Source organism: Amphiprion ocellaris, chromosome 23, assembly GCF_022539595.1.
Source record: "Amphiprion ocellaris isolate individual 3 ecotype Okinawa chromosome 23, ASM2253959v1, whole genome shotgun sequence".
Taxonomy (NCBI): Eukaryota; Metazoa; Chordata; class Actinopteri; family Pomacentridae; genus Amphiprion; species Amphiprion ocellaris.
In genome coordinates, this window is record NC_072788.1 from 5080280 (window position 1) to 5105384 (window position 25105).

The 25105-nt window shown below is 39.9% G+C and overlaps 2 protein-coding genes across 5 annotated transcripts in view; both read right to left on the reverse strand.

Annotated features, from left to right (window-relative positions):
• Positions 1–556: 556 nt before the first annotated feature.
• On the reverse strand, positions 557–14531 carry LOC111562567 (uncharacterized). Of its 2 annotated transcripts, none has more exons than XM_023261159.3 (10): positions 14018–14531; positions 12344–12492; positions 8897–9065; positions 8676–8775; positions 8059–8219; positions 7750–7880; positions 7396–7552; positions 5675–5786; positions 1984–2065; positions 557–1898 (listed from the first exon to the last, which is right to left on the reverse strand). In XM_023261159.3, the coding sequence occupies exons 1-10, from the start codon at positions 14085–14087 to the stop codon at positions 1800–1802; spliced, it is 1230 nt and encodes a 409-aa protein (XP_023116927.2). In that variant the 5' UTR covers positions 14088–14531; the 3' UTR covers positions 557–1799. The 2 variants fall into 2 exon arrangements, with proteins under 2 accessions (XP_023116927.2, XP_023116926.2); XM_023261158.3 differs by having other exon boundaries at positions 8897–9071; positions 14018–14522.
• A 1587-nt stretch (positions 14532–16118) lies between these two features.
• The window catches only part of dock11 (dedicator of cytokinesis 11), a 70477-nt gene continuing 61490 nt past the window's right edge, over positions 16119–25105 (reverse strand). For 2 of the 3 annotated variants that reach the window (XM_023261154.3, XM_023261156.3), the window contains 5 exons: positions 24704–24914; positions 23797–23987; positions 22689–22789; positions 22358–22496; positions 16119–17656 (listed from right to left, as the gene is read on the reverse strand). In XM_023261154.3, coding sequence (XP_023116922.2) covers positions 17567–17656; positions 22358–22496; positions 22689–22789; positions 23797–23987; positions 24704–24914 — 732 coding nt within the window. In that variant the 3' untranslated portion in view covers positions 16119–17566. Of the gene's footprint in view, positions 17657–20505; positions 20522–22357; positions 22497–22688; positions 22790–23796; positions 23988–24703; positions 24915–25105 lie in introns of all 3 variants that reach the window. The other variant, XM_023261157.3, reaches the window with a different exon arrangement.

Here is a 25105-nt window from a genome sequence, read left to right on the forward strand (position 1 = left end):
TTTTGCTGATTTTTTGGATTTTTTTCAGACAAGGAAACAATATTTTTTTGGTGCCCGTAAATGAGGACAACGGGAAGGTTAATGTAACCTCCTAGACTGCATTTTCTTCTGCTCACCCTGGGAACCCAGATATTACTTTTATTACTGCTCTGTAAAGTGAATGATTCATAAAAACATTAGTTACGGCTCCTACATCCACTGTTCTCTTCTGAGAGGATTTGGAGTGGCAATATTAAAAAATAACAGCATCAAGATGTGTGCCTGAAGCTGTGACCCACCCACTGACAGTAAATCTGACATCCACAAGCTGAGACAAGCTCATTACCTTCTTCTACACATACCATATAATCATACCCACACAACACACACACATTTGTTTTACCAGTCTTATTATTGTCAATTAGATCAGTAAAAAAACAAACAAACAAACAAACAAAAAAAACGCAAAAGGTAACAGACATGCCCGTCATTTTTAAGGAAGGAAGAGCGTATTAATAATAGTAATGTGGCATTCTGGGTATGGGTGTGTTGGTGAATGACAAAAGTAAACAGAGGATTACACAAAAATCAACTGATCAGTTTAATATATGCTCAGTTGTGTGCACAATTCTCATCACTGCTCCCTTTCCAAAAAGTTGAAAGGTTGAAAACGCTTCCGGTCAGGTTTTCATTAAACATCGAAAGAAAACTCTTCCAAAATATGCTAGACGTGGTGTTCATGCAGGTCAGTGTGTGTCCAGACTGACAGCGAGGTGGAATCCATTTCGACATGCATAGTAGCTTAACAGGGTAAACAAAGGGAGGTTGTTTCAGGACTTTGCCGCAGAAAAGAACACTCAGCCCTTAATGAAGCGCACTGGTCACCTTGGAGACACCCATGTTTTCCTCATTTGGAGGTGAGTAAATATGCGGAGGTCAGTGGAGGTGAAGCAGCAGCAGCAGCCCTTGGCTTCCTGTACAGTCACAGGATCGCTGTTAGCGCTATGAAGTGTTCGCTGGGATTATTGCTTCCTGTCTTTTGTGTAGCTGCCAGGATGTCGGTCACACTGGCGTTTGCTTGTCAAACACACAAACAAGGCTCACGCTGTGCCAAAACATAAGTCTCTTTTTTTTTAAATTCCTCTTTTGTTAGATTCGTTCAAGCGTCAACCTCCGGGGCTTAAAATGAAGTGCGACTTGCTCTAGTGTATCCTCATAGACCCACATGTCCAAACTTTACAGCAGAAAGAAACATGATTGTAACCTCTGTGGTTTCGTGACGACTGCACGAGGGTTGAACTTTTCTTAAAATCACCTGTATTTTGTATTAAACTTATACATAATTAAGAGTGGTCCATAACTCCTGTATGTTTTCATGGTCCATCCCATCTCCACTCCTGCTCTTTATGCATTTTTGCATCTTCCAGGAGTCAGGAGGAGTCCGGCACCGCAACGATACTGACCATAGTGAGCTTCAAAACCGCTGTTCAGAAAACCTGATCATGATACGGGTCGGTCCATCGTTACATACAGTCCCTTTTCCTGTTTAAATCACACAGCAGATGCGTGGGAACCCACCAGCTCCTGCTACTGGTAGAACAGTTTCCAGTAAATACAGCATCAGCCGGTCCAATCTATCCATAGATTCGGTGCTTCATCACCGGCAACTCTTGTGTTTGATATCTAGTGTGTCGGTACAAAAGACTTGAAACTTTCAACTGGGAGAGGACAATGAAACGAAGCTTTTCAGTGACTGTAAATGTTCCAGATGCCCAGAATAGAAGCCCGTTGCCCTGAAGGCGTTACTGTGTAGTTACACATCAGGACTTTTGCTGGAAGATGCTGTTTTCAGATACAGGGGTAATTGTGATGGGTTCGATGGGTTCTGGCACCGGCGTATACAGACTCTCTGATATGGTCTAAAGAATTAAAAAAAAGAACAGCGTAGTAAGTGGAAGTGTAGGCAGAAAGAGCAGACATTTTTTGCATTTTCTTCAAATATACCTTCTGTTCTTTGTTTCCGTTCATCATCTCCTTGAATATGGTTGAGGGGTCGGGCATGGTGGGACAAAGTATGGCTCTGTGCCTACAAACAAAACAACAGCATAGCAAGTCAATGACAAGAGAGCTACAAAAAAGAAAGACACAAGCAAAAACGTATGTGTGATGTGGAAACATCTTGTGCCCAGATGGTAAACTTACATCATTTTATATCAACGGATTGAGAAGAAGAAGGAAAATGGGAGAACCACAGCGGATTTGGGGGATTTTTTAACCAACTATTGAACTTTTAACAGGAAGCAACACTAGGAAATGATGTGTCTACGTGATGGTGCACAAAACACATTCCTTTCCTATGACAGCTGCAGCTCTACTTGAACTGACAGGAAGTTTCAGGTGTTTTATGCCCCTGTAATACCTGTGTCTGAATGTCAGAATGTATCAAGTGTTTCATGTATTGGCCATGGGGCACCTTACAGGGTGCATTAACCTTACAATGCAGGTGTTTTTCTAGTGACTAAACAAAACTCGACCAACTAGTTCATGCAGAAGGATAAAACCACATGAGAGCTATAACAAGCTGCAGCCGAATATACAGGTTTGTATAATCGACAATAAGCTCCCATGGGAAAATATGCGTCAGTTAGTCATAACCCACACTGCTTGAAGCTAACCAGTGGCACAGCACTCATGCGATTTTGTTTAATGGATGTATACGACATTCAGAACCACTAGATGTCGCCAGAGTGCCAGCAGCTCAGACAGAAACAGTGGCTAAATGCTGGACTGCACTTTTACAATGCAGTCATGTTCAGTGTGTTTATAAGCTTGAGGAAGGCCAATAGTTTCAAAGGGAGGGTCTCACATGCACTAATAAAAATTTGCAGGTGGACCAGTTTCCAAAACATCAAACAGAAAAGCTTGACTTCCAATACGCACACAAGAAGCTTGACTTTAGTCACAGGACACCAATAATTTACAAGATTTTCAACATAGCAGACAGTTGTTTGATGCTACAGTAACACTATATTTATGTTCAAAATCTTGCATATTTCATCTCTAAAGTAGTATTTCTTCTGTTTATATGACTGAAAGCTAGTAGGGTAGCATAAAAACCAAGAAGGTAGAAGAGGAGAGAGCTTTCGTTATGCCAGACTTGTGAGATGGGTTATTTCCTGGAGGCAGTTCCAACGTAATGTCGGCCAACCCTACCAAGTTATTTGCGCCTTCAGGTATTGCAGGTTTGTGAATCACACCACCTCACTTCCCCCATTTCATGATTTAACATCACTCCACTTAAAGCGGCGCTTTGTGCAACTTTGTGAGGCGTTTCAGTATTTGTCTGTGGCTGGAATGCCCACATTTTCTCATGTAAAAGAGCATTTATGCCCCCAAAAATTCTTGAAAATGTAGTTGGAAGTTGTTGAGAAATGGCATTCAGTCGAGTTTTATGCAAGGTTGAGGCTCTGCAATAGGCCCCGACCGATTTATCGGCCAGTCGATTAAATTGGTCAATTATAGCCGTTTTCAAAATAATCGTCATCGGCCGGAGTTTTGCCGATTAAACGCTGACATATTCTTAATTTCTCATGAAACAGTAAATGCTGTTAATTTTCAGAGTCGCGCAGAATGATGTCCTTGCACCGTTTGTCCAATACATGGAGATATGACTTCAATCAATCCTCAGTAACATACAGGAGTAAACTACAGGCAACATTACAGGAGTGGGCTGAGCCGACAGCTAAGTTGATAAAGACGTTGTGAAATGAACAATGACTCAACATGTCTCCTGTTTCAGTTTAACTATCTTTGCCATGTGTCATGACGATTGACGTGTGATTCGTTGTGTCAGTCATGCTTTTCATTAATGCCAAAGTTGTGCTAACCTAGCTTAAGTTACTCCCTGTCTGTTCATGTTAGCAAGAACTTCACTGTAGTTATGCCAACCTAGCATAGCATTAGCTAACAGCTTAAAAGTCAGTAAGTAACTGCAGAAATAACGCAAGTGTACAAAATGTAGTACAGAATGACCGTTCATCACTCCGTCAGCTGCATGTTGAGGAGGAGCGATGTGAACGCAAAGGGGAGGAGGTTTATTCAGTTTAAATGATGAACATCACTGTCTGTCTGCAGCAACCGTCATGATGTCACTCTTAAGTTTTACTTTGTCAGAAAATACTAGAATGTGACTGTTACGGCCAGCGCCTCCTACCCCGGGTGTGTGTGTTAACTAAATATTGTGGCTTATGCAAATAGGGCTGTGTGATCCCCACTCCCTGGTTGGACCACGACGACGGAGGCGTGGCTGCGGCCGGGAGTCCCAGTGATTGGTGCGGCGCTTACCAGGCTGTCCAACCGAAAACTGCCAACTCCTTTAAAAGAGTTGGCAGTTCCACTGAACGGGGCAGCTGACTCCCAGCGTGCCGTTTTGTGTTACTGTGTGGTCGAGGCAAGATTGTCTGTGTGTGCTAGGAATTGGGACAGGCCTAGAATTAAAAACTGATACAGCCTCACTTCATTCCAGGTAGTTCCTTCTGTTTAGATTTCACCAGGATTAGGGGTGCTGACTCCTGTGTAAGTTTTGTTTTGCCAGTTCCTCTTTAGTGAGCCTTTTTGTTCCGTTTTTCTTTTGTCCACCGCGATGGTAGCGTTAAGTTCTCCTTATGAGAACTCTTTTTGTGTTTTGATGTTTTCTTTGATTTGAGCAGCACCCACCAGCCCTCTTCCTCAGTTCCGCCTCAGTTTGTATAGTATTTTGCACATTTTCTGTTCAACCTTTTCTGTAATAAATAATTTGATTTTTCCACCAACAACTGTTTATGTTGCTTCCCTTCCCCCCCGAGCCGGGGTTGTAACAGTGACCCAGGCTGGAACAGCAACTCACTGTGCTGTTATGGAGGTACATCAGTGTCAGACTATTTGTGACCATTATATATTTAAAATGCAACTCTGTCAAAGAAGACATGTTTTGACATCTGAGAAAGGCGTCTCTGGTTTTAGTTTTGGTTCATATGTGTCCTAACTTCATGAAAAGAAAATAATGGAGTAGAGAAAATGTGATTTAACGTTAAAGGGCATCAGAGGGCTGCAGAAATAAGGTTTTACCAGTAACTTCACTCATTATATTGCTTATATACAGCATATAATCTACCTCTAATTTGCAGCAACAAGAAGCACAAGACAAGATTTATTTCATAACTCATTTATAGACTGACTCTTTTTTAAGGTTATATAATTTCCCAGAGGTTTAATGCTTTGTTGCATGTTTTTGTACTTGAAAATTCCTCTCTGTTGTAAAGGTAGACAAATACTCAAGGAAAGTATTGTAAAACAGTAAAATGTTCTGCCTGTAATTCATACCTTTGTTGTTGTAAGCGTTAAGGGACCAAAAATAAGTTATTTTCATTATATATATTTCAAATTAATTGGACGATTAAGCAGTTATCGGTAATTTTTTCTGCCAAATATCGGAATCACCATCAGCCTCAAAAAATCCATATCGGTCGGGCCCTACCTTGCAATCTTCTTAGTGACGTGTATTTGTTGCTGTAAATCTCAAATACTGCTCCTCAGGGATCTAGTTTACAACATCGGCCCTTAAAATAGTTTACAAGATTTGGCACAGAAACACTTGGAGACACAGAGTTTCGCTTTGTCATGGTTATATTTGGGTAAAACTCTTTTCAAAACATACCTCCTGAAGCAGTAGCAGGACAGAATGACGCCGACAGACAGAATAACAGGGATGACGATGGCGACCACAGTCAGCGTTCCATCGGACGGCTGAATACTGTCTGTGTTATTACCTGTGATGAATACAAGACACATTTTTATCAGATTTTCCAGATAATTTCAAGCTTTTTGCTCAAATCTGCACTTCCAAAAGTATTTAAACACACATTATTCTTCTGCCTAAATATGTGTATTTGCGCTTAAGCAAACATTAAATTAATATTAGTGTATTAGTAGTGTTAAAGTGTTCATTACAATCCTACCAAAGGACAGTGCCAAAGCTTCCATATTATACACACAGTAGCCATTAATGATAGGGAGTGTGCTGACACGAGGTAATAGAAGGCAGCTACAAGGAGGTGGCTGTATTGCAAACAGAGAATCTGTAAAATTCTGCAGAAATCTTAGTTGTAAGTCGTGACTTGATATTCATCTTGTAAAGATAAAGACAAAGCAACAACAACCCCCAGGTTAAGTCTATTCTGAAAACCTCTGTATGCAGCCTGCACCGACTTAGTGGTGGGTAAAAACATCCATTACATGCACATTTGCAGTTTTTGCCTTTTTCATTTGTTCCCATGGGGCAGTCAGATTCAAAAGTTTGTCAACAGTGATGAAAATGTCATTATTTTGCCGTACATAAGGACTAAACAAGCCTCTTGGGCATAAAACTGCTTATCAATCATCCAGGCTGAAAATGGAGGGACAGTAAAAAAAAATTGGCAGTAATTTCTAAATAATGAATGCAATATTTTTTGTTTAACTTCTGTTTGCAACATCCAACACATACAGCCACTGAATGACTAACAAACAGGTCCATCCTGTCCATCAGTCACACCGCCAACCTACTTTAACTTTTATTTACAACCATAAAGGTTGTGTGCACAAGAGTCAACAAACAACTGTAAAACACACTAAATGGCCATAACCAGTTGTTGTCAGCTTCAGTCTCTCCACTCATTCTGCTCTGAGTGTGTCTGTTTTCATGAACCGGAGCAGAACCATGCGAGGAAACAGACACACAAACACCGGAGCTGAAGAGACGCTAGCAAAGAAGGAATAACAGGATAGAGACTCTCACACTGAGCTGAAAAGAAGGGAGTGTACATAAATTGGGCAAATAACATAAATAAAATACTTTGTTTTTACATTTTCTGGGTTATTTTAGGGCACGGGCTGAATGCTGGACTGCTCCTTTGCTTTTCCAGTGAGGCATGTGAGGTTGCTTTCTGTTCATAAGTGCGGGGATGGCCAACAGTTTCAATAGGAGGGACTCACATGCAACTACATGCACACTGTTGTTCAGGTCACCCAAACATAACAGAAATGCTTGGATTACTATTCTATTTATTTTCAAAATATCGCATCTTCAAAGGTGAAAGCCTACACTTCAATCACATGTTGACTGCTTCATTTCAAATTCACTTCAAAAATTCTGAAAATTGCAACTGCAGCTTCAATATCTGATAAATGTTAGCCAACTAAGGCGCAATGAAACCTTTAAATAACGTGAAAAGTGCCAGACAATAACATACAACAATGAAGTACACAAATCATGGGATTATATGACAAAAATCGTGTTGTTTAAATAAGTAATTAAAGGAAAACTGAGTGAACCTCATTGCAGTGCACCTGATAAAGACATGAATAAAGCAGTGAAAGTAAAATTGGTTGGATAATTACCGTAACATTCAACTGCAATGCCGTCACTGGGTATTGTCGGGCAATATTTCTCCAGCGTGGCATTGAATTTAAACTCGTAACGGCAGTTTTTATTGTAGAGAATCGGCAAAGGCCCATGTTTTAGGGTGTTTAAGACTGAACGGTATTCCAAGCAGCCCTGAAAAGTGGCAAGAAAAAAAGCACAGTGTTCTGTCAGTGTAGAGAAATGCTGTAGCATGGATGGATTAAATGTGTGGATGTGAGACAGATATTGGTGAAAACAGCACACATTTGTGGTATTTGAAATATGAACAACATGTCAACACCAACACCTCATTATATAACAGAAGAAGGATGTTGCATTTGACAACTTACTTTGTCCCTGTTGCATTCGCTGTAGCAGACCACATACTTCAACTGACAAGCTTTCCCAATATCTGGAGATGTCCATTCCAGGTTGAGATAGTCTTCATCTTTTCTGATGTTCAGCTTTGGCAAAGGAATCACTGAAAGAGATTACAAAACAACAAAAAATATCCAGTAAATTTGAGCTTGTACTTGACAGCAGACCGTTAAAAATTACTAAAAAGTCACTGATTAAATCTATTTAAACAACAGGTATTTAGTATTTATGTCCAAAGTTTTTAAGGATACCAGTAATGAGATATTAGAGGTATTACTAACCACGTTTAGCTTGAAAGGTTTGCAGTCCAGCTGCATTCTCAGCAAGCACACAGATGTTGTTTTCCTGACCATCATTTTGCAGCAAACATCCAGTCCTTATTCCATCCCTGTAGAACTGATGACACTTTTTTAAGCTGTTTTCTTCCCTTATTCCACAAATCCTGCAAAGACAAGAGGAAGAAGTGATAAGAATCAAAGTATTTCCCCTTCGCCCGATTAGAGATCCTGAAGTTACCTTAGTTGCCACTTGAGGGCGATAAAGCTTACAAATTAATAGTCATGTGGCCGTAAACGTTCCTAATACCTACCGGTGTATAGATAATGGATGGATGGATATTTGATTCGAACCAATTCAAACTTTATTTATACAGCACTTCTCATACAATTAAAATGCAACACAAAGTTCTTTACAACATTTAAAAACAATAAAAACAAGAAAACACATCCTATATATACATATACGCACACACACACACACACACACACACACACACACACACACACACACTCTCACCACTGACAGTAGGAAGACATGGCATGGCACTGAGGATCGTGGAAAACGCCTCCATAGTGGGAGCGCCGGCACCTTAATTTTGTCTGTAGCCTCTAATTCTCACCTATAGGAGATCTTCAGGTCAACAGATGGACTCACGGGCTCCCAGGAGCAGTTTGTCTGACTGGACGCAATGGAGCATTTGAAGTCTTTCACCACCTCAACTGTATAGCAACAAAACAAAGGTGTCACACACAAAGCAAAACTGACTCTATAGCATCTATAACACGGCGAGACAGAAACTGACTCACAGTATTATTGTCATTTCACCTGTCTGGTTCTTACCGATTGGCTTTTGTGTACCGATGGATATATTCTCAGATTCGCTCTTTTTCCAACCAGCGCAGGACTCTGCCAATAACTCTGTCAATGCATGAATGCTAAAGTTTCCCTCATTCGACTCCAGTTGTTCCGTTAGAAAAGAGATTTCGTAATGATGATTAGGTGTGCGTACCTGCCGCTTAAAGGAAAACAGCATGAGTTTAATAACTATTCTAACACATAATTCAATTTTAACAAAATTTTCCAGAGTTTTCTTGAAAAGGAAAAAACTCTACAACAGTAGTTTAGACATTTGATTGATAAAAACTGACCAATTTATAGCAAGGAGATTGCCTTTTTTTAAAAAATAGCATTTTCATTCAATTGCTTCTTCAAAATATATTAATTAACATCTGGGCTTCATGCATAACATAAACTACTTCCTTCCTGTAGATTTGATTTCTGAACAAAATAACAAATGACTGAATGTGTTTTGTGTTCGTAGACTGTACCATTGAATCCATTTGTTTTCAGAATGCAAAAGTTCAAACTAAATTTGAAATTAAAACCTGAAAATATTTAAGAGAGGAGTAGTTGGAGTGAAGTAGGGCAACTGTGATATCTGACGAATGAAATACTGACACCGTGTTAACAAAACACATACAATAATATTACAAATAATAGTATTTGGCTTTACACTCTTATTTTGGGTGTAATTCATTTGCCAAAAAGGAACTTTGCCTTTCAAACCGGAGATAGATGTTATTGTGTGAATACTGGAAGTCAGGTCAGTGAAAGTCAAGTGAGGTACAAGTGTAGTCATGAGTCACTGGTGATTGAGCAAAATGAAGTTTCAAGATTTTATCAACTCGAGTCTAAAATTTGAAGATTCATAACCAGATTCTGACTGGATGTCAAGTGGCGATCACCTCCCTTCCTCTGGGTTTGTATGTGCACAGCATAGCTGCATACAAAATGATTCAACCCCCTGACATTTTTAACATTCTGGCAACATTACAACTGCAGGCGATTACTAAATCATAGAAGAGGTGAACAGTTAGTTTACTGAAATATAATACCAAAGCAAAAATCAAGATATAATTCATAATCCATCCAAAATTTTGACTTCTTTACAAAAAGCAGGTTGCAAAATGATTCAACCCCCTATAAACAATGTTAGGTAAATACACATAATTGATGTACAACTCAAATGCCATACACCTGTATGTAGACATTTTGAGGGGAATTCAACGGTGACACATGTTAAACACTGAGTAATACTCATGTCTATAAAATGGGTGCACTTGGTGTCGATACTCCCCATACGCCTCTTGCAAGCGTCATGGTTAAGACCAGAGAGATGTCCCTGAAGTTTAGAGAGGAGATAGTTGATTTCATTTCATCAAGATTCCTGCGGAGACAGATGTACAACAACCCTAGGCTTACTGCCATGGACCTGCAGAAAGATCAGGCTGAAAGAGGAACTGATGTTTCAGTGGACACAGTACACCACACACTCCATACTGAAGGGCTTAATGACAGATCCCCTAGACGGACACCGCTTCTGAAGCCACACCACAAGAAAAATGGTCTCCAGTCTGCTAAAACCAACCTATCAAAGGCCAGAAGTTCTACCAGACTGTTCTTTGGACTGATGAGACCAAACTAGAGCTCTTTAGTCCTATGGATCAGAGGTATGTCTGGGAGGAAGAACGAGGCATACGAGGAGAAGCACACCCTGCCTACTGTGAAGCATGGTGGTGGATCTGGGATGCTGTGGGGCTGTTCTGCTTCTAATGGAACCGGGTATCTCCACCGTGTTGAAGGCACCCTGGATTCAAACAAATATCAGGATATTCTGGCCAAGAATGTCACTCAGTCCGTGAAAAAGTCGAAGCTTGGGCGTAATCGGACATTCCAGCAAGACAATGAAGCCAAACACACATCAAAATCAACAAAGGCTTGGTTAGAGAAAAAAACCTGGAAGGTTCTTGAGTGGCCATCACAATTTCCAGACTTAAACCCAATCGAGAACCTGTGGTGGGATCTGAAGAAAGCTGTTGCAGCATGTAGACTGAAGAACATTGCTGAGCTAGACACCATTGCCCACAAGGAATGGGCTAAAATTCCCCAAGGAGCTGCCAGAAGCTTGTTAGAGACTAAAACCTCCCATCTACAGCAGGTCATTGCAGCTAAAGGATGCTGAAGATACAGCCTCATAGGGGGTTGAATAATTTTGCAACCTGCTTTTTGTTTAAAAAAAAAAAAAAGTTGAAATTTTGGATGGATTATGAATTAAATCTTGATTTTTGCTTTGCTATTATATTTCAATAAACTAACTGTTCACCTCTTATATGATTTAGAAATCAGCTGTAATGTTGCTAATTTTGCCAGAATTTCAAAAACGTCAGGAAGGGTTGAATAATTTTGCATGCAACTGTAATTCTTTTACTATCTTAGAATTTTTTTTTCAATTCTTAACAATCAGAATTATTGTTCTTATTAATGTTCTCATTAGCTGACTGTACACCACCACCTTAAATATGTGACTAAGGCTGATTTTTCATATTATTCTTGCTGAGAGAATGAATAAAACAAAGAAAAGCATTAATTAAATGAACACGCACTTTTCACAATGCGCCTCCATTAGAAGTGGCACATTTACTTCTGCTAATTAAGACAGAATTATCACACTAGAGTTGCATATCCTTACTTGTAGTCACTAATTCCCATAACGCAAACTTGATAGTACCTTTCATGTTGCAATCTCAATATCTAGTGCGGTGGTTCCCAAATTAGGGCTTGGGACCCTTTGGAGGTTGTAAGAGGTTCCAAAACATCAAATACAAATTAGAAACGATTGAAAACAGTGTATTCTAGCCATAACTGCGACTAAAGGTAAAAAATTGTGCTAACTCAACCTCTAATTCATCCTGATTGGTGTACCTGATAAGCCATGTGTTAACAGAGGACAACACTTATCAGGTACTTAGAAGACAGTCTTGAGATCCTTCCTCAGACAGCGTAACTACAATGAACACTTTGAGTCATCCGTCATCTTGCAGTTTCACAATCGAGACATGATCCATTAGCCATGGGATCACCCAGACACATTTTCTGTTTTCTGCTATTTGCCTCGACTAAATTAACCCTGCACTTCTGAATGTTGTGTTTGTTTCTGTTGTCTGCATGCCCATGCTTGGATTGGCCCCATTAGTGCATTCAACACTGGGAAAAATTGTTATTCCCCATCCTTGTTTGTTGAAGTACTCATGAGGTGTTTATCAAAACAGATGTGCAAAAGTGGCAGCATCCCTTTAAGTGAAAACAATGAGTTGTAATCAGTCTGAGGAAATGTGCTGGTGACGCCATTTAGTACAGCACTAATTATCTGTAACATCCTACATGAATCAGTTCTCAAGAGATGTTGCTAAACCCACAACCCAGATCCCCAACAAGACCCAGTCTCACCACTTCACTTTTGTCTGGATAGTGTATTTCATAATTGATTGTACAGCTGTCCGGCAGATGCTTGGGCTTGTCCCAGGACCAGGACAGGTTTAAGGTAAACGGGTCGACCCACGTGTACGACAGGTTTTTGAGTGCTGGAAGGCGATGATCTGTAACAAACCATGACAAAACATTACATACGTCACCTTGTCAGAGCTAAGAATGGAAACAGTCACAGTGAGTAGCTGTCTAGTTGCATGTTAAAATGGATTATTTTAATCCCATTCCAAACAAAAACCTGCAAACCCCGACAACTCTTGCTGCTGATTTGAGCCCAGACCTTCACATTAGCCCCTCAGGAGGTTATAAGAAGTTTGAAACGGAAAGTGAGACTTCCTGTAACATTTCCTACATTCATCTGAGAGCTATAAATCTGTAGCAGTGCGGTGTGGCTGTATAAACACGAGCTGTTCACTGTTAGGTGGTGCATCTTTTCAGCAATCGTGGTAGTTGCCAGGCTACACACCAAGAGCAGCTATTAATCTCTCATAAACACTCCCCCTATTTCATTATATGACCACATTAAAAGTGAAATCAACTCTGTTGTAGGTAGAAACACCTGTAAAATCACAATTATTGATCCCCTAAAAGGTCAAAATTCTATTGAATCTAAAAGTTCTGATCCAAACCAATGTGGGAATGTTTAGGAGAATGTTTTTATTTTGAGGCTGTACATAGAAGGACAGCAGGAATTTATAGATTTTTTTTAAAAACATGGAGTCAAAATTGATATTGAGCATTTGATTTTCAACAGAAAAAGGTGTGTCTTGATATTTACTGAGCAAAGTAAGATAAAAAAAAAAAAAAAATTTAAGTGCCAAAAATGTGCAGCAAGTTAAATGGTCGTGTGTCTCATTACACTTCCAAGACTGTTGGTTGCGCTCAGCACCTGCTACAAACCGAACATGCGTCAAAGTGCTGCTGGCAAAACTGAAGAAATCTCATTACTGAGCAATGAAACTGTTATTTTTCATGCAAATGAGACAAAAAATGCATTTGGAAGTCTTTTTAAATTACATTAGTCCACATCTTTGTAGTACAAAATACATTTTTTTAATTAAATACTGGTAGTTAAGATTATTAATACAGAATCGCAGTGGCATGTTAATTTGTTTAATAGCAAATCATTTGAAGAAATAGTCCTACTTGATTCAACTAGTATTTTTCATCCAGCTGTGGCCATGCCTGAGTGTCAATAATAGAAATGTGCCAGTAAAGCACGCGAAGTGAACTTTGCTCAGGGTGGATCCAGGTGCAAGATTTTTATGGCTCAAGAAAAACAAGAATAAAATTGTTGATATTTTCTGTATTTTTGTTTCCCAGCAAGAAACTATTGAAAGCTGGGCAAGAGTAAGATATGAAGAGAAATGGAAAAGCAGAAAGAAAAGGGCAAGAGAGACTGAGAAGATCAAGGGAGGAAGAAAGGAGGAAAGGGAATGTATTAATGTAAAGAAGCAGAATTTATGTTTTCATACAGAAACCCTCTATGTGCCAAAACGTCTTGCAATACTTAAATTGTCCAGACCCACCACTGGACTTTAGTATGACAGAGCAGCCACTTAAACTGATCAAAGCTGATAGTAACAAACTTATCATCAGAATCTGGATGATGCTTAATTAAAAAGTCTGCTTTACCAGCTTCGCTGTGGAATACCATTAACATGGCAGTGCCAAAAAAGCCCCAAAACACCGCATTAACAGTCATCTTGTCCTCGAGCGTCTGCGCGTTTATTCCAGCTGGAAGCGCGTCAAACTCCTTCAATTGCCCTGAGAGAGTCAGTGGGAAAACAAAATCGGCACGCTGTCTGGGATCAAAAAGCGGAAAAAGGTGTGGGGGGAAAAAAATAATAATCCAAACACAGTGGAAACAAGGAAGAGGAGATCAAAAAACAGCCACCAAAAGGACCTTCACACTGTCGGTGGATCCGAGGAGTCTACCGGGAACAGCGGGGAGAGGCCGGTGCGGGCGTGGGAGGGAGGGAGGCTGTGACTGTCCTTCCTGAGTGGGAACCAGTCCTCCAGACACTGTGTGAGCACCAGCCTGTATGTGTTGACAGAGTCTTAGAAATAACGAAACTGCAAGCGTGGCTCTGTAAACCAGGTCATGTTTACGCATGCGTGCGTCAACCCAAGTCTCCATCCATTCCTCCAGGAAGTCGTCAGGCTCCAAATGAGTCTGTGAATCATTAAGCCTCATAATGTGTTTGGTAATGGATTTTGTACAGCAACAAACAACAGAGTGGGCGATGTGATGGTACAGCATTTGACAAAAGTGGGACTATTTAAATGCCAGATGATCCCTCGCTTGTCAATAAACTGCATTATTTCCGAGTTTACCTGTGATCACTGACACATAAGATAGAAAATGTGGGATCAGTGAAGATAAATAGGTGCGATTTCCAGCTAGTTTCAGCCTAATTGCATGAAAGTGGTTATAAATTAGCAGTGAACATAAGAACTTTCTCAGTTTTGGACCTATGGGCTGCAATGTCTGCATCATGGCTCCACACAGCTGCAGCAGTAATCAGGAGGTTTAGAGTCATAGAACAACTAATCAGAGCTGCAGTTTTAACTAAAATATGTCACGGACAGTACAGAAGGGATTGAAAATATTCGATTGGGAGATTTCACAAAGCTGGAAAAGAAAACAACAGCTAAAAATGAGTGGAAATACAGTTGCAGCAGTAAACAGAGGGGACAGAATGAGCCATAGTAGCACTAATCAGGGCCGCAGTGGTTGTCCTCCTAAAATGAAACCACAGACAATGTCCTGTCAAAACTGCAAGATGAAACTCGTGCTAAAGAACATGAAAAGAATGCCGACAAATATCGGAAGTACATTCTTTGGTCGAGATAAGGTTGTTCAGCTCAGATGGGGGCATGGACCTGACTAGAATTACCACAGTGAATACATAGACCCAACAGTGAAGCACATAGATGAGAGTGTGATGATACGAGGCTACATGAGTACAAAAGGTGATGATGAGCTGGTATTTATAGATGGCACCATGAATACCTGTGGCTGTGCCTAAATACTAGCTGACAAGTCAACTCCCAGTCTGTAAAAGCTGGGCAATGATCCAAAGCATGCTAGCAAAATCGCACAAGAGTTTCTCAAGAAGGATAAAGTGAAATGGACTTTCAGTGCAGTCGTATGAGTCAAGCTCCAAAAGATGCTGCATCCTACATTTCCCAAAATGCAACTCAGTGGCATATTTCATCAATACCTTCATTTTTTTGCCCCGGCTTTGGTAACTTTCATCTACAAGCCCTAAAGTGAAATAATCCTTGTGAGAGTGCTGTCAAAACCTAAAAGGACATATTTGTTTTTGTTGATAGTACTATTTGTGACAAATTAACCAAACCTTAATGCAGCATTGTTGTTTTAAGGCAACGCTATGCTCGCAACTTTGGGTTTCAACGTGCACAAATCCAGGTTCAGAGCCACGGCTTTAATTCCATCCAACACCTGCAACAAGCTACAATGAAACCCGAAATACGTGCACGGTTTCACAGATGGTGTAGCAGAACAAATCCCCGCGATCAGGTTTCAAAACATTGTGGAGAGCTTGAAAAGCAAAAGAGTGGAAAGCACAGGTCTGTGACACAAGGCAATATGATCTAAACACAAGCTCCATTTGCAATCGTGTAAAGGATTCCCTGTTTATGCTGCCGAGAGCTTAAGAACAGCTACTAAGTGCTGTCTTCAAGCACAAGAATGACCTGTCAGTTTCAATGTTTTGTCCAGGTTTTATTGGAAAAAGGTTTTACAAAGTAAGTTTGACAAGCAGCTGCACCTCGGTACACAATGCAATAAAAACGAGAAAAAAAAAAAGGGAAATCTCTCTGCTAGGACATATTTTGGACTGAATACGAGTCCAAAAAGTAACAAATATAATACATACATACAATACATACAAACATACATGGATACAGACTTCAATTTACAGCATGTCAACAAACTATGTACATCTACTTAAATATTATTCATCTATTTGCTCATTTCAGTGTAGCACTTGTGAAATACTGTGAATAACCAGCATGTGATGCTTCTTATTACTTGAGATAAGGGAGTTTTTTTTTCAGAAGGCAGAGCACGAAGGCACTGGATCTAAACCCAGATGAGAGGAACTCTTCTTGTACTGAAGTGAATATTATGTGATTACTGTGTTCAGTCTTCAGGTCCTGTTTCTGATTTCTAATCTCCAAAATATTGCAGTTTCAATGATTGTTTAAAGCTTTGATAGAATTTGTAATCACATTATCTGTTTTCTATTTTGACACTATTCATAACCTCTAGTACAATCTAGGACATTTGCTTTTTTTTCCTTTACTTTTAAAATGTATTTGAGCTACAAAAAAACACTCATAAAAGCAGCAATATCAGCTTTACCAGCTTTAATAGAAGCCTGAGGTCTAGTTTTTCTTTTCTGTACCTTTGGAACAGCAGGAGGAGGCCTGTTGTTGAACAAACAAGGAAGTAATTTTGGCCCAATGCTCATAATAAGCTGCTGCTCCAGTGCGAGTTATCCATTTATCACAATCTAGTCACCTATAAACACCTACACTTGGCTTTACAGAGTATCTCAATGCTTTTGTTGAGGGCGCCTGTTACAACAGAACTGGTTGAGTCAGTATATTACTCACCCTATAAGCCCCACGCACAAAAGGCCACGCCAAGCAAAACGCTGTGGCGCAATGAAAGAAATGCTACTGTCATAAAGAGTTGACTCAGGTTCATTCTGGAGAGAGTGTGGTGTCCTGCATAGATGTGAAAGGCAACGGTGCAGAGAGAAAGAGGATGGGGGGAAAAAAATTGCTTTACATTAACAGTCGATCCTGCAGTTTGTCGCCAAGGCAGAAAAAAGTGCAATGCAGCCTAGCGTGACTCAGCATGACACCTAAACCTGACATGCAGACATTTAGTTGGTGTCGCTGTAATACATTCTCAGAAATACTGCTGCTGTGGTTTGATTATATCCACGTGTTACTCTGCGATCTTTTACCATCCACTGCACATCCAACAAAGATGCTTCACTGGAGAGGGTAGGGGAGAGTGTTTTGGCAAGCACAGAAACTGAGGGCTGCCCTGTTATCACCCAGTTCTGGTCCTTAAAGGGGAAGTAAAAGGATATACAAAGGAGCGGGCGGTTCAAACAGAGAGAGGCCGGTGGGTAAAGAAGGTCAGCCCAGGTCGGTGGACGTCCCGCTGATGGCACGAAACACATGGAGCGAGTTCTGTAACAGCGAACGCATCATATCCTCCTGGTAGATCTGGGGTTGAAAAGAAAACGTACACAGGGTGAGAGTGAGCTGTAATGTAAAGGCAGAGACACACACACTCATCGGCTATATCTTTATTCACATACACTGAAATTCATGAGTCAATGAGATGTGACACAGATATGGTTCAGCACAGGAAAAAATTGTTGTTTATGCCATGAAATATATGAAATAAAGCTATAAAAGTGTATGCCTCACCTTATTTTGCTTTTCAAAAATCTTATTAGTATTTCTCTGATGACTTTTCCAGTTTGCACAAGCGGTTTCTTTGCATGTTCGACCACTGACGCAATCATTTTGTTATTATTTAAGCCGAACAAACCGATTATACAAGCGGCTATTTAGAGGTCTGACACTATTCTTTAACTCTGGAAAGTTATGTTCAGACTGCTAGCCACTTAACAGTTGGATTTATCCAAAGCAAACAATGGTTGCTGCAGCCGAAACACAAAACCAAATGTGGTCGTGCAGCAGATTAGAAACTGCTGCCAAACACATAAAAGCAAAGGTCCACGAGGTGAATCAAGGAATTTTGGTCCAGGTAATAAATACAGGTCATCGTTAACCAGGATGTTCTTGATAAAGACCACATGACTCAATCTCACAATAAAGCACTGGACCTTTTCCTGTGTCCTTGTACTCTGAAAGCAGGTGAAGTGGTGCCAGACATGCACCCTGCTCACTGTAAGTCATAAGCAACAGCACTGTCTAAATAGATGCAATGAGCTTTAATTGATTTGCAACAGCATCACATAGTTTCAAGACATTAGGGATTTGTTCGTGCAGTGCTTGAGCTTAAACAAATATTTGCAAGTCTGCTAAAATGTCTCACAGGGGGCATGTACTGGAACTCGTGCCCGCACAGTAAACAAACCTCAAGCAAATACTTGATGGGACATTTACAGTAAAAGCAGAAAAGACAAAACAGCACGTAACAATACAAGGAACTCTAATGAATCTAACAGATGACAAAGAAAAAACTATTGACTCTTATGTGGGCTTTGAATTTTGAATATTTACAATACAACTCCAACATTACTTAAATATCAGTTGATTTAAAACTGTTGAAAAGTTGAACAGTCAGGCATGTACTCTGATGTCAATTTAAAAGCTTATATTAAAAATACAGGTTCCACAGTAGAAACCTAAGACCAGTGACCTATTTTTTCAGCTTCCCTTTGCTGAAGGTGTTGCGTTGTTGTGCCTTGCTCTCTTTAAAATGCCCTAAAAGTGTGCTATTTGACTCCAGTCTAGCAACATACTTAGACAGGTGTCAGTTTTCACTCTCTACCTTCTTTAGAAACTCTTCGGTGACGCTGACAGTGTGGTTTGGAAGGTTATCATGCTGGTACATACCACTTCTGCCAAGTTTCAGAAGACTGGGAGTCACCTTACAATATTTTAGTATCCACAAACATTTATGAAGCCATATATGAATGTTTTCTCCATGACATCTTGTGCATTTTTCACTATATTCCCACCTCTGTGCTTCACTGTTGGGACTATGCATTCACTGTGGCAGTCCTGGTTAAGTTCAAACAGATGCTCAGATCCTGGACACCATCTAAGCTCATCAAATTTATCACGTGCTTCCAGTATTTATTAGGCTTTTGTTCTTGTAATTTGACAGGTTTGCTCTTGGAGTTTGGTTCAAATCAGCAAACAAGAAGTTCTTCTTGGATGCCAACCATAAAAGTTGACATTGTGCAATGAATTTACACTGTCTGAAGTCTCCCATAAACTGATTTCCATTGATAAACCCTGGGCCAGATCTGCAGCACTTCATTGTCTTTTACAGCTAGACTGTGCAAACAGTGCTCTGTCTGTGGAATAAGTTTACATGAACGACCACTGCAGCTCTTATTAGTGGTACTATGGCTCAGTCTATACCTCCTGAGAACTGCTGTAACTGTATTTTGACTGATTTTAGCTTATTACTTATTTTCCTGTCTCCCTTTGAATATTTGTAAAGTTTCATAATCAGATTTTTTCAATTCCTATATAGAATTTCCTTCCCATGTGGAGTCTCCATGCAGATAGATTGACATGGACTTTAGGTCTAAAATTCTTAAGGTTCTGGTGTTCAGGTCATTTTATAACCATGTTCATGGTGTTAACTTAAGGTTTCCAACTTGTATCAGTGGTGACAGGTATATGACATTTTTGTTTCACTGAGTTTCTACTTTGGTTCCTGTATTTTCAGTGTAGTCTTTCCAAAGTATTCATTTCTGAGTGTACACAGATATTTAATCAACTTTTGTTGTCTTATTTTATGCATAACTCATCTAGGAGTTGATGATTTGGATTGTATTTCTTCTGTGCTTGTGAGGAGACAGGTTTTGTCACTTCTGCCACAACTATGTGACTATGTGACATGTTTACCAGTATAGTTTTGGTACGAAATAATGGAGGTAGTATTTGGTCTTTTATCAGGATGCAGTTTTTACACATGTAGACATGCAAATGTTCAAACCTGAATATAAGCACAATTTGACTAAGAGCATCTCTCATTTGCATTGCTTTCAACACCATCAGTACCATCCTACATTGTAAATATTTTTAGTGTATCCAAGAGCAACAGTGAGTCCTAAATGTCTGACACACCTGTCCAAAACACTGAACTCTCCAGTGCTTTGCAAAGACTTGAATTTCCTTCGGTATTAATAAAGTATCTATCTATCTATCTATCTATCTATCTATCTATCTATCTATCTATCTATCTGACTATTAGACACTATTGCATCAAAGAAATTAACTAAGGAGGTGCAAAATCAAACTTAATGTCTATCAAATAAAAAGGACAAAACTGACAACTTCAACACACTTAAAGATCACATTACCTGTTTTTCCTTAAAGCTAAAGGTCAGCACAATGGAGAGAAAAAGTCAGACCAGTTAGTTTGTTAAACTCAGAACAACTAAAGCAGTATGAAATACAAACAGAACCTACAGTAGTTGTGGTGCAGTGCAGCTATGACACATTCCACTGATGGGAATGAAATGTCTTATGAGCAAAAGTGAGACATAGCTTTTCCTGGACATAAAATCAATCGACATGAGGTTGCAGCACATAGTCCACATGATGCGGCTTTTGAACCAGTAAAGCCAAACTTACTATTTATTCAACCTATCCTCAAGGGAATCAGCCTATTTTTAATGAAAGGATGACAGAACAAGGACCAGTATGTGTGAGAGCTGCTTTCTGTGATACTGGGAATCATTACTCCAGGAAATGTAGAAGAGGAAATTCAGTTTTTAATGATTCCTAGGCTTGAAATGAACATAGCTTCCTGTAGCAACTCATTATGACTCACTTCACGTCTGATGGTGATCAATGTCAATCATTAAGGATCAAGAAGTGAATCACGAATGAGGTTTTTCTATTTCTAAAAGCCGCAACTCCGTGATGGAGACTGCTGTGTGTCACCTGAAGACATGTGACACATGACCAGCGTTTTTACGAAATCAGACTATATATGTATGAAACCTAACCAGCAGGGTTAATGCTGCGATAGGGCTCTTAATGTTCTCTAATCTCAGCTTTTATAGTCCTGACACCCCATTCTGGTCATTTGTACAGTGAGCTGCAGATAAAAATAACAAAAATAACAGCATAATAAGCCTGCAAGACAATTATGAGTGCAAGAAAGAAAACATGTCCACAGATGTCAGAATTTAAAACTGTTACTATTATTTTTGAGGTTGTGCAGTATATGTTGATTTAGCTCAGTTTGCATTGTTTGTGCATGACTGATTCCAGTAATACGAATATTAATAGAGTAGTTTTACAGTATTTGAACAGTCATAGGTGAGGTAATGTGCTCAAGCTGCAGCATGTGGGGAGTAGTGGGTGGAGAGAGAGTCATACCTGAATTATTTTATTATTTTCATCAAAAATCTTCTAAACACCCAACTATGATACACAGAAAATAGTTTTTAACAAGAGAGACCTGCTAAATGAAGTCCATTCATCTTGTTACTGAATTCCTAGAAGCCATTTTTGATGCTGTGATCGGGTCCAACAAAACCCTGCTTATGTTTCTTGTAAAAGGGTCTAGATACTGAGGAAACCACAGCTATCACAAAAGCGACGCTACATCCAGGAAACGGCTCTTGGGGCCCTATGGAGATGCTTTTTTCAGGGACAGAGTTACTATTTTTATACTGAAACAGATACACATTTGCAGCAAAAATGAAAATCTTCAGTGTCAAAATTTAGAATAACACAAATTTGAATAACAAATGTGGTTGAACGGCCTTTGTCGATTCATGCTTTACATGTGCTTAATTGAAAGAGAACATTTCAACATACATCCTGTTGAAAGGCTACTACTCATGATGTGGAGCCACATTTCTCGAGACCACAGAGTGATGACTAGATAGAGAAAAATGCTGGACATAATGTCCAATAATCTGCTTGTCTCTACACGATCCCACTAACAGTTAATTGAGAAAATAGATCTGATTAATGTAACTTTGGGAAATTGATTTGTTCTGCCACACAGGAGGCCCACAGGAGGTTCAATTTCCAGGCCCCTTTCGTAACTTCTCTGACTAAAAGCTCAAAACATTGTTGTCATTGTGGAAAAATGCGTTAATGGGTTTGAAGACATCTCCTCTGCTGGGCCCAATGAAGAACATCTCATTGCACTGGAATACTCTATTGTTATTTGGCTCACAAAAGTAAGATTACCTGTTCGTGGATGATGTCTGACAGCTCCTTCACCATTTCCTTAAAGTTGGCCTTCAGGCCTTCGTGGTACTCAAACTGGTCCTCCTTGATCAGACGTTCATTTATGTTCAGAGCCATGCTGCAAGCCTCGACAAAACGTCTGCGATCATTACAAATGAAAAGACAAAAACTTAAAGGATTATGATCACTTATAAAGCCCAAGGTGACAGCTATTTATCAGTATTATTTTTACTAAAAAATCCTAAGAAAACCTGAAGGGGAATACCACAGAGCAACTCAACTGAAAACCGACAAGCAGCCTTGTCGTTTTATCTGTAATGAAACAGCATACCTGAAAATATCCTTGAGCTCTTTTACTTTCTTGCTGCCAGACTGGTTGGATTTACTGTCATCCAGGAATGCTCGGGCATACGCCATGGGACCTGCATTCACCTGGAACCAAACGTGTCTGAAATTGTTAAGCATTCTCGTTCCAATCAGATTAAGCTTCCACCAGATGCACAACAACAACAAGCCTGATCCACTGAGGGCTCGACCCGCAACCCACACAGGCCCCCATGGGTCCCAAAAAATGGTCCGACTGGTCCGAGCTGTTTTGTTGGCATGAGGAGGACCTTCACAATACAGGGCACGTGGTTTTGATCGGCTAAAATAAACCCAGCGGTAACATGAACCTCTTATCAACGATGTTTTTGTTCCTGAAAACTGTAGACTTTCATATAGTACTTAATTATAAATAATGTGGTTAAGTGAAAGACGTGTAGAACTGGACAATGGCACAGTAAGAACATGCAGCATCTTCCACAGCAGAAGAAACGACCCCCGGCTGAAAGCTGATTAGAAATAACATCTTACACTGCAAAAACTCAAAATCTTACCAAGTCTGTTTGTCTTATTTTTAGTCAAAATGTCTCATCCCACTTGATTTAAGATAAATTCACTTAACAAGAGACATTTCAGCAAGATGGAGGGACTTGTTTAAAGACAACGCATCTTAAATTTCTTGTTAAGTCAAACGATCTTGAAATTATCTTGTTTTGAGTTGCATTTTACAAGAAAACTCAAAATAAGTTTAATACATCTGAAATTTGGAGGTTACGTGAAATCTATTTTTGAGTGGTAAACTGCTTTTTAAAAAAAAATTTTTTTTTAGCATGTCTGGCTTATTTTAAGACACCTAAGCTTGACAATCCTGGTAAAATATAGCTTAAAATCAATTTTCTCAGCTAATTTTAGGATCTCAATATTCTAAATATCATAGCCATTTTTCACTTGTTCTACTGGCAGATTTTTTCACTCATTTCAAGGTAAAAGTTCATTGGAATAAGTTTTTGTCTTGTTTTGAGAGGGGCATTTTTTCTAGTGTAGTCCCGTGAGTGGAAAAGAGGATTTTATTTACCCTTAAAAGTGTATGACTTGCCAGCGACTCCAACCGTTACCTGCACGGAGACGCAGCCCTGCAGTTTGAGCTGCAGCTGGATCATGTCCACCTCCTGGTTGGAGCAAAGCTTGGTCAGCTCCACCGTCCGTGCCTTCATCTCATCTATGGCCACGTCCACCGGCTTCAGCTCCACCTGCTTCTCCCCTACCACCTCCACGCGCTTCTTCACATACGGAAACGTGTTGGCAGCTGGAGATGAGAGGGCAGGAAAAACTGGTCAGTTTGCACAAAAATATAACAACCAAAGCAAGATGGCGTGAACTCAGGTGATCTCTGTGTTGTTTATCACGTGTAAGCAACCGAAAGTGACGAAAAAAGCCCGCAACAAGTTTTTTTGCATGGCGACACAGTGTTTGTTTTGAAGTTATTCAACCATTCAAGCAGCAGAATAAACATAAGCTTTTGTTCTGCTTATTGGTCTCTAATCATCAACTGTATGTATTGGGTTAACAAAAAAGAATCACATTACTTGAGGGTGCTTTTCAATGACATGAAATTATCTAGAGATGCTTAAATAAGTTGTTGCTGGGGGGATTGTAACATCCAGCTGCCACATGTTACAGTAACCATCTGTTGATGTTTCAAGTGTAGGTCACGGCTCACATGCACAGTCCAATGAGTGTGCGGTCAAAATGTATTAAGAAGACAGAACAGAGGCCATGTGCTCTATAATGAAAGCTTCATGCTTTGCACACAACAATTAGGATTTCAAATGAATTGAGGGTTTTGCTTTCATGTCACACATGTGCATTATTAATATGATCTGTTATAAGCAGCTGTGTGTCATATTGCAGGCAAAAATGAGACATTTAAAAAAAAAAAAAAGACATGCGTTCCTATCAGTGTTGACTCCGGATGTCAAACACTACAGCAAAGTGTTTGTATGCCAGGTGTGTTTCACGTACTTATGAGGACAGTCCTCCTCTTGCACTGCTCCTCCACCCCGCCGTGCTTCTTCCCCGACAGCGTGTACGGCGTCTCAAACACGAAACGGCTGATGTTGTGGCACTTCTCAAAGTCGGTCTTCTTCTCCGGCGCCTCCTTCTCTTCAAAGTACGGCTTGACAAACGTCACCTGGACGTAGGCGAACTTGGCGTCCAGCTCTTTGGGGTTCACCTGTGAGCGAGCAGTCAACTTCATATACCACCGTTAACTTTATATCTATAAAGTCCTTAATAGAAAGCCACCATGATACCGTCTTGAATTGTTTCGTTAGGTCTGAACCTAATTAATTTTAGTGAGTCTCACTCATGAAACAAATACAACACCTCCTTGAAATTAATACACTTACATTTGTTGGACATTTT

Coding starts and splice junctions, on each gene's coding strand:
- LOC111562567 (XM_023261158.3), bottom strand. CDS start 14,087: ATGACTGTTAATGCGGTGTTTTGGGGCTTTTTTGGCACTGCCATGTTA. Junction 8,220..8,675: donor GACCTGAAGATCTCCTATAG/GTGAGAATTAGA, acceptor TTGTCTTTGCAG/GATTTGTGGAATAAGGGAAG. Junction 2,066..5,674: donor TCCTGCTACTGCTTCAGGAG/GTATGTTTTGAA, acceptor TTTTGTTTGTAG/GCACAGAGCCATACTTTGTC.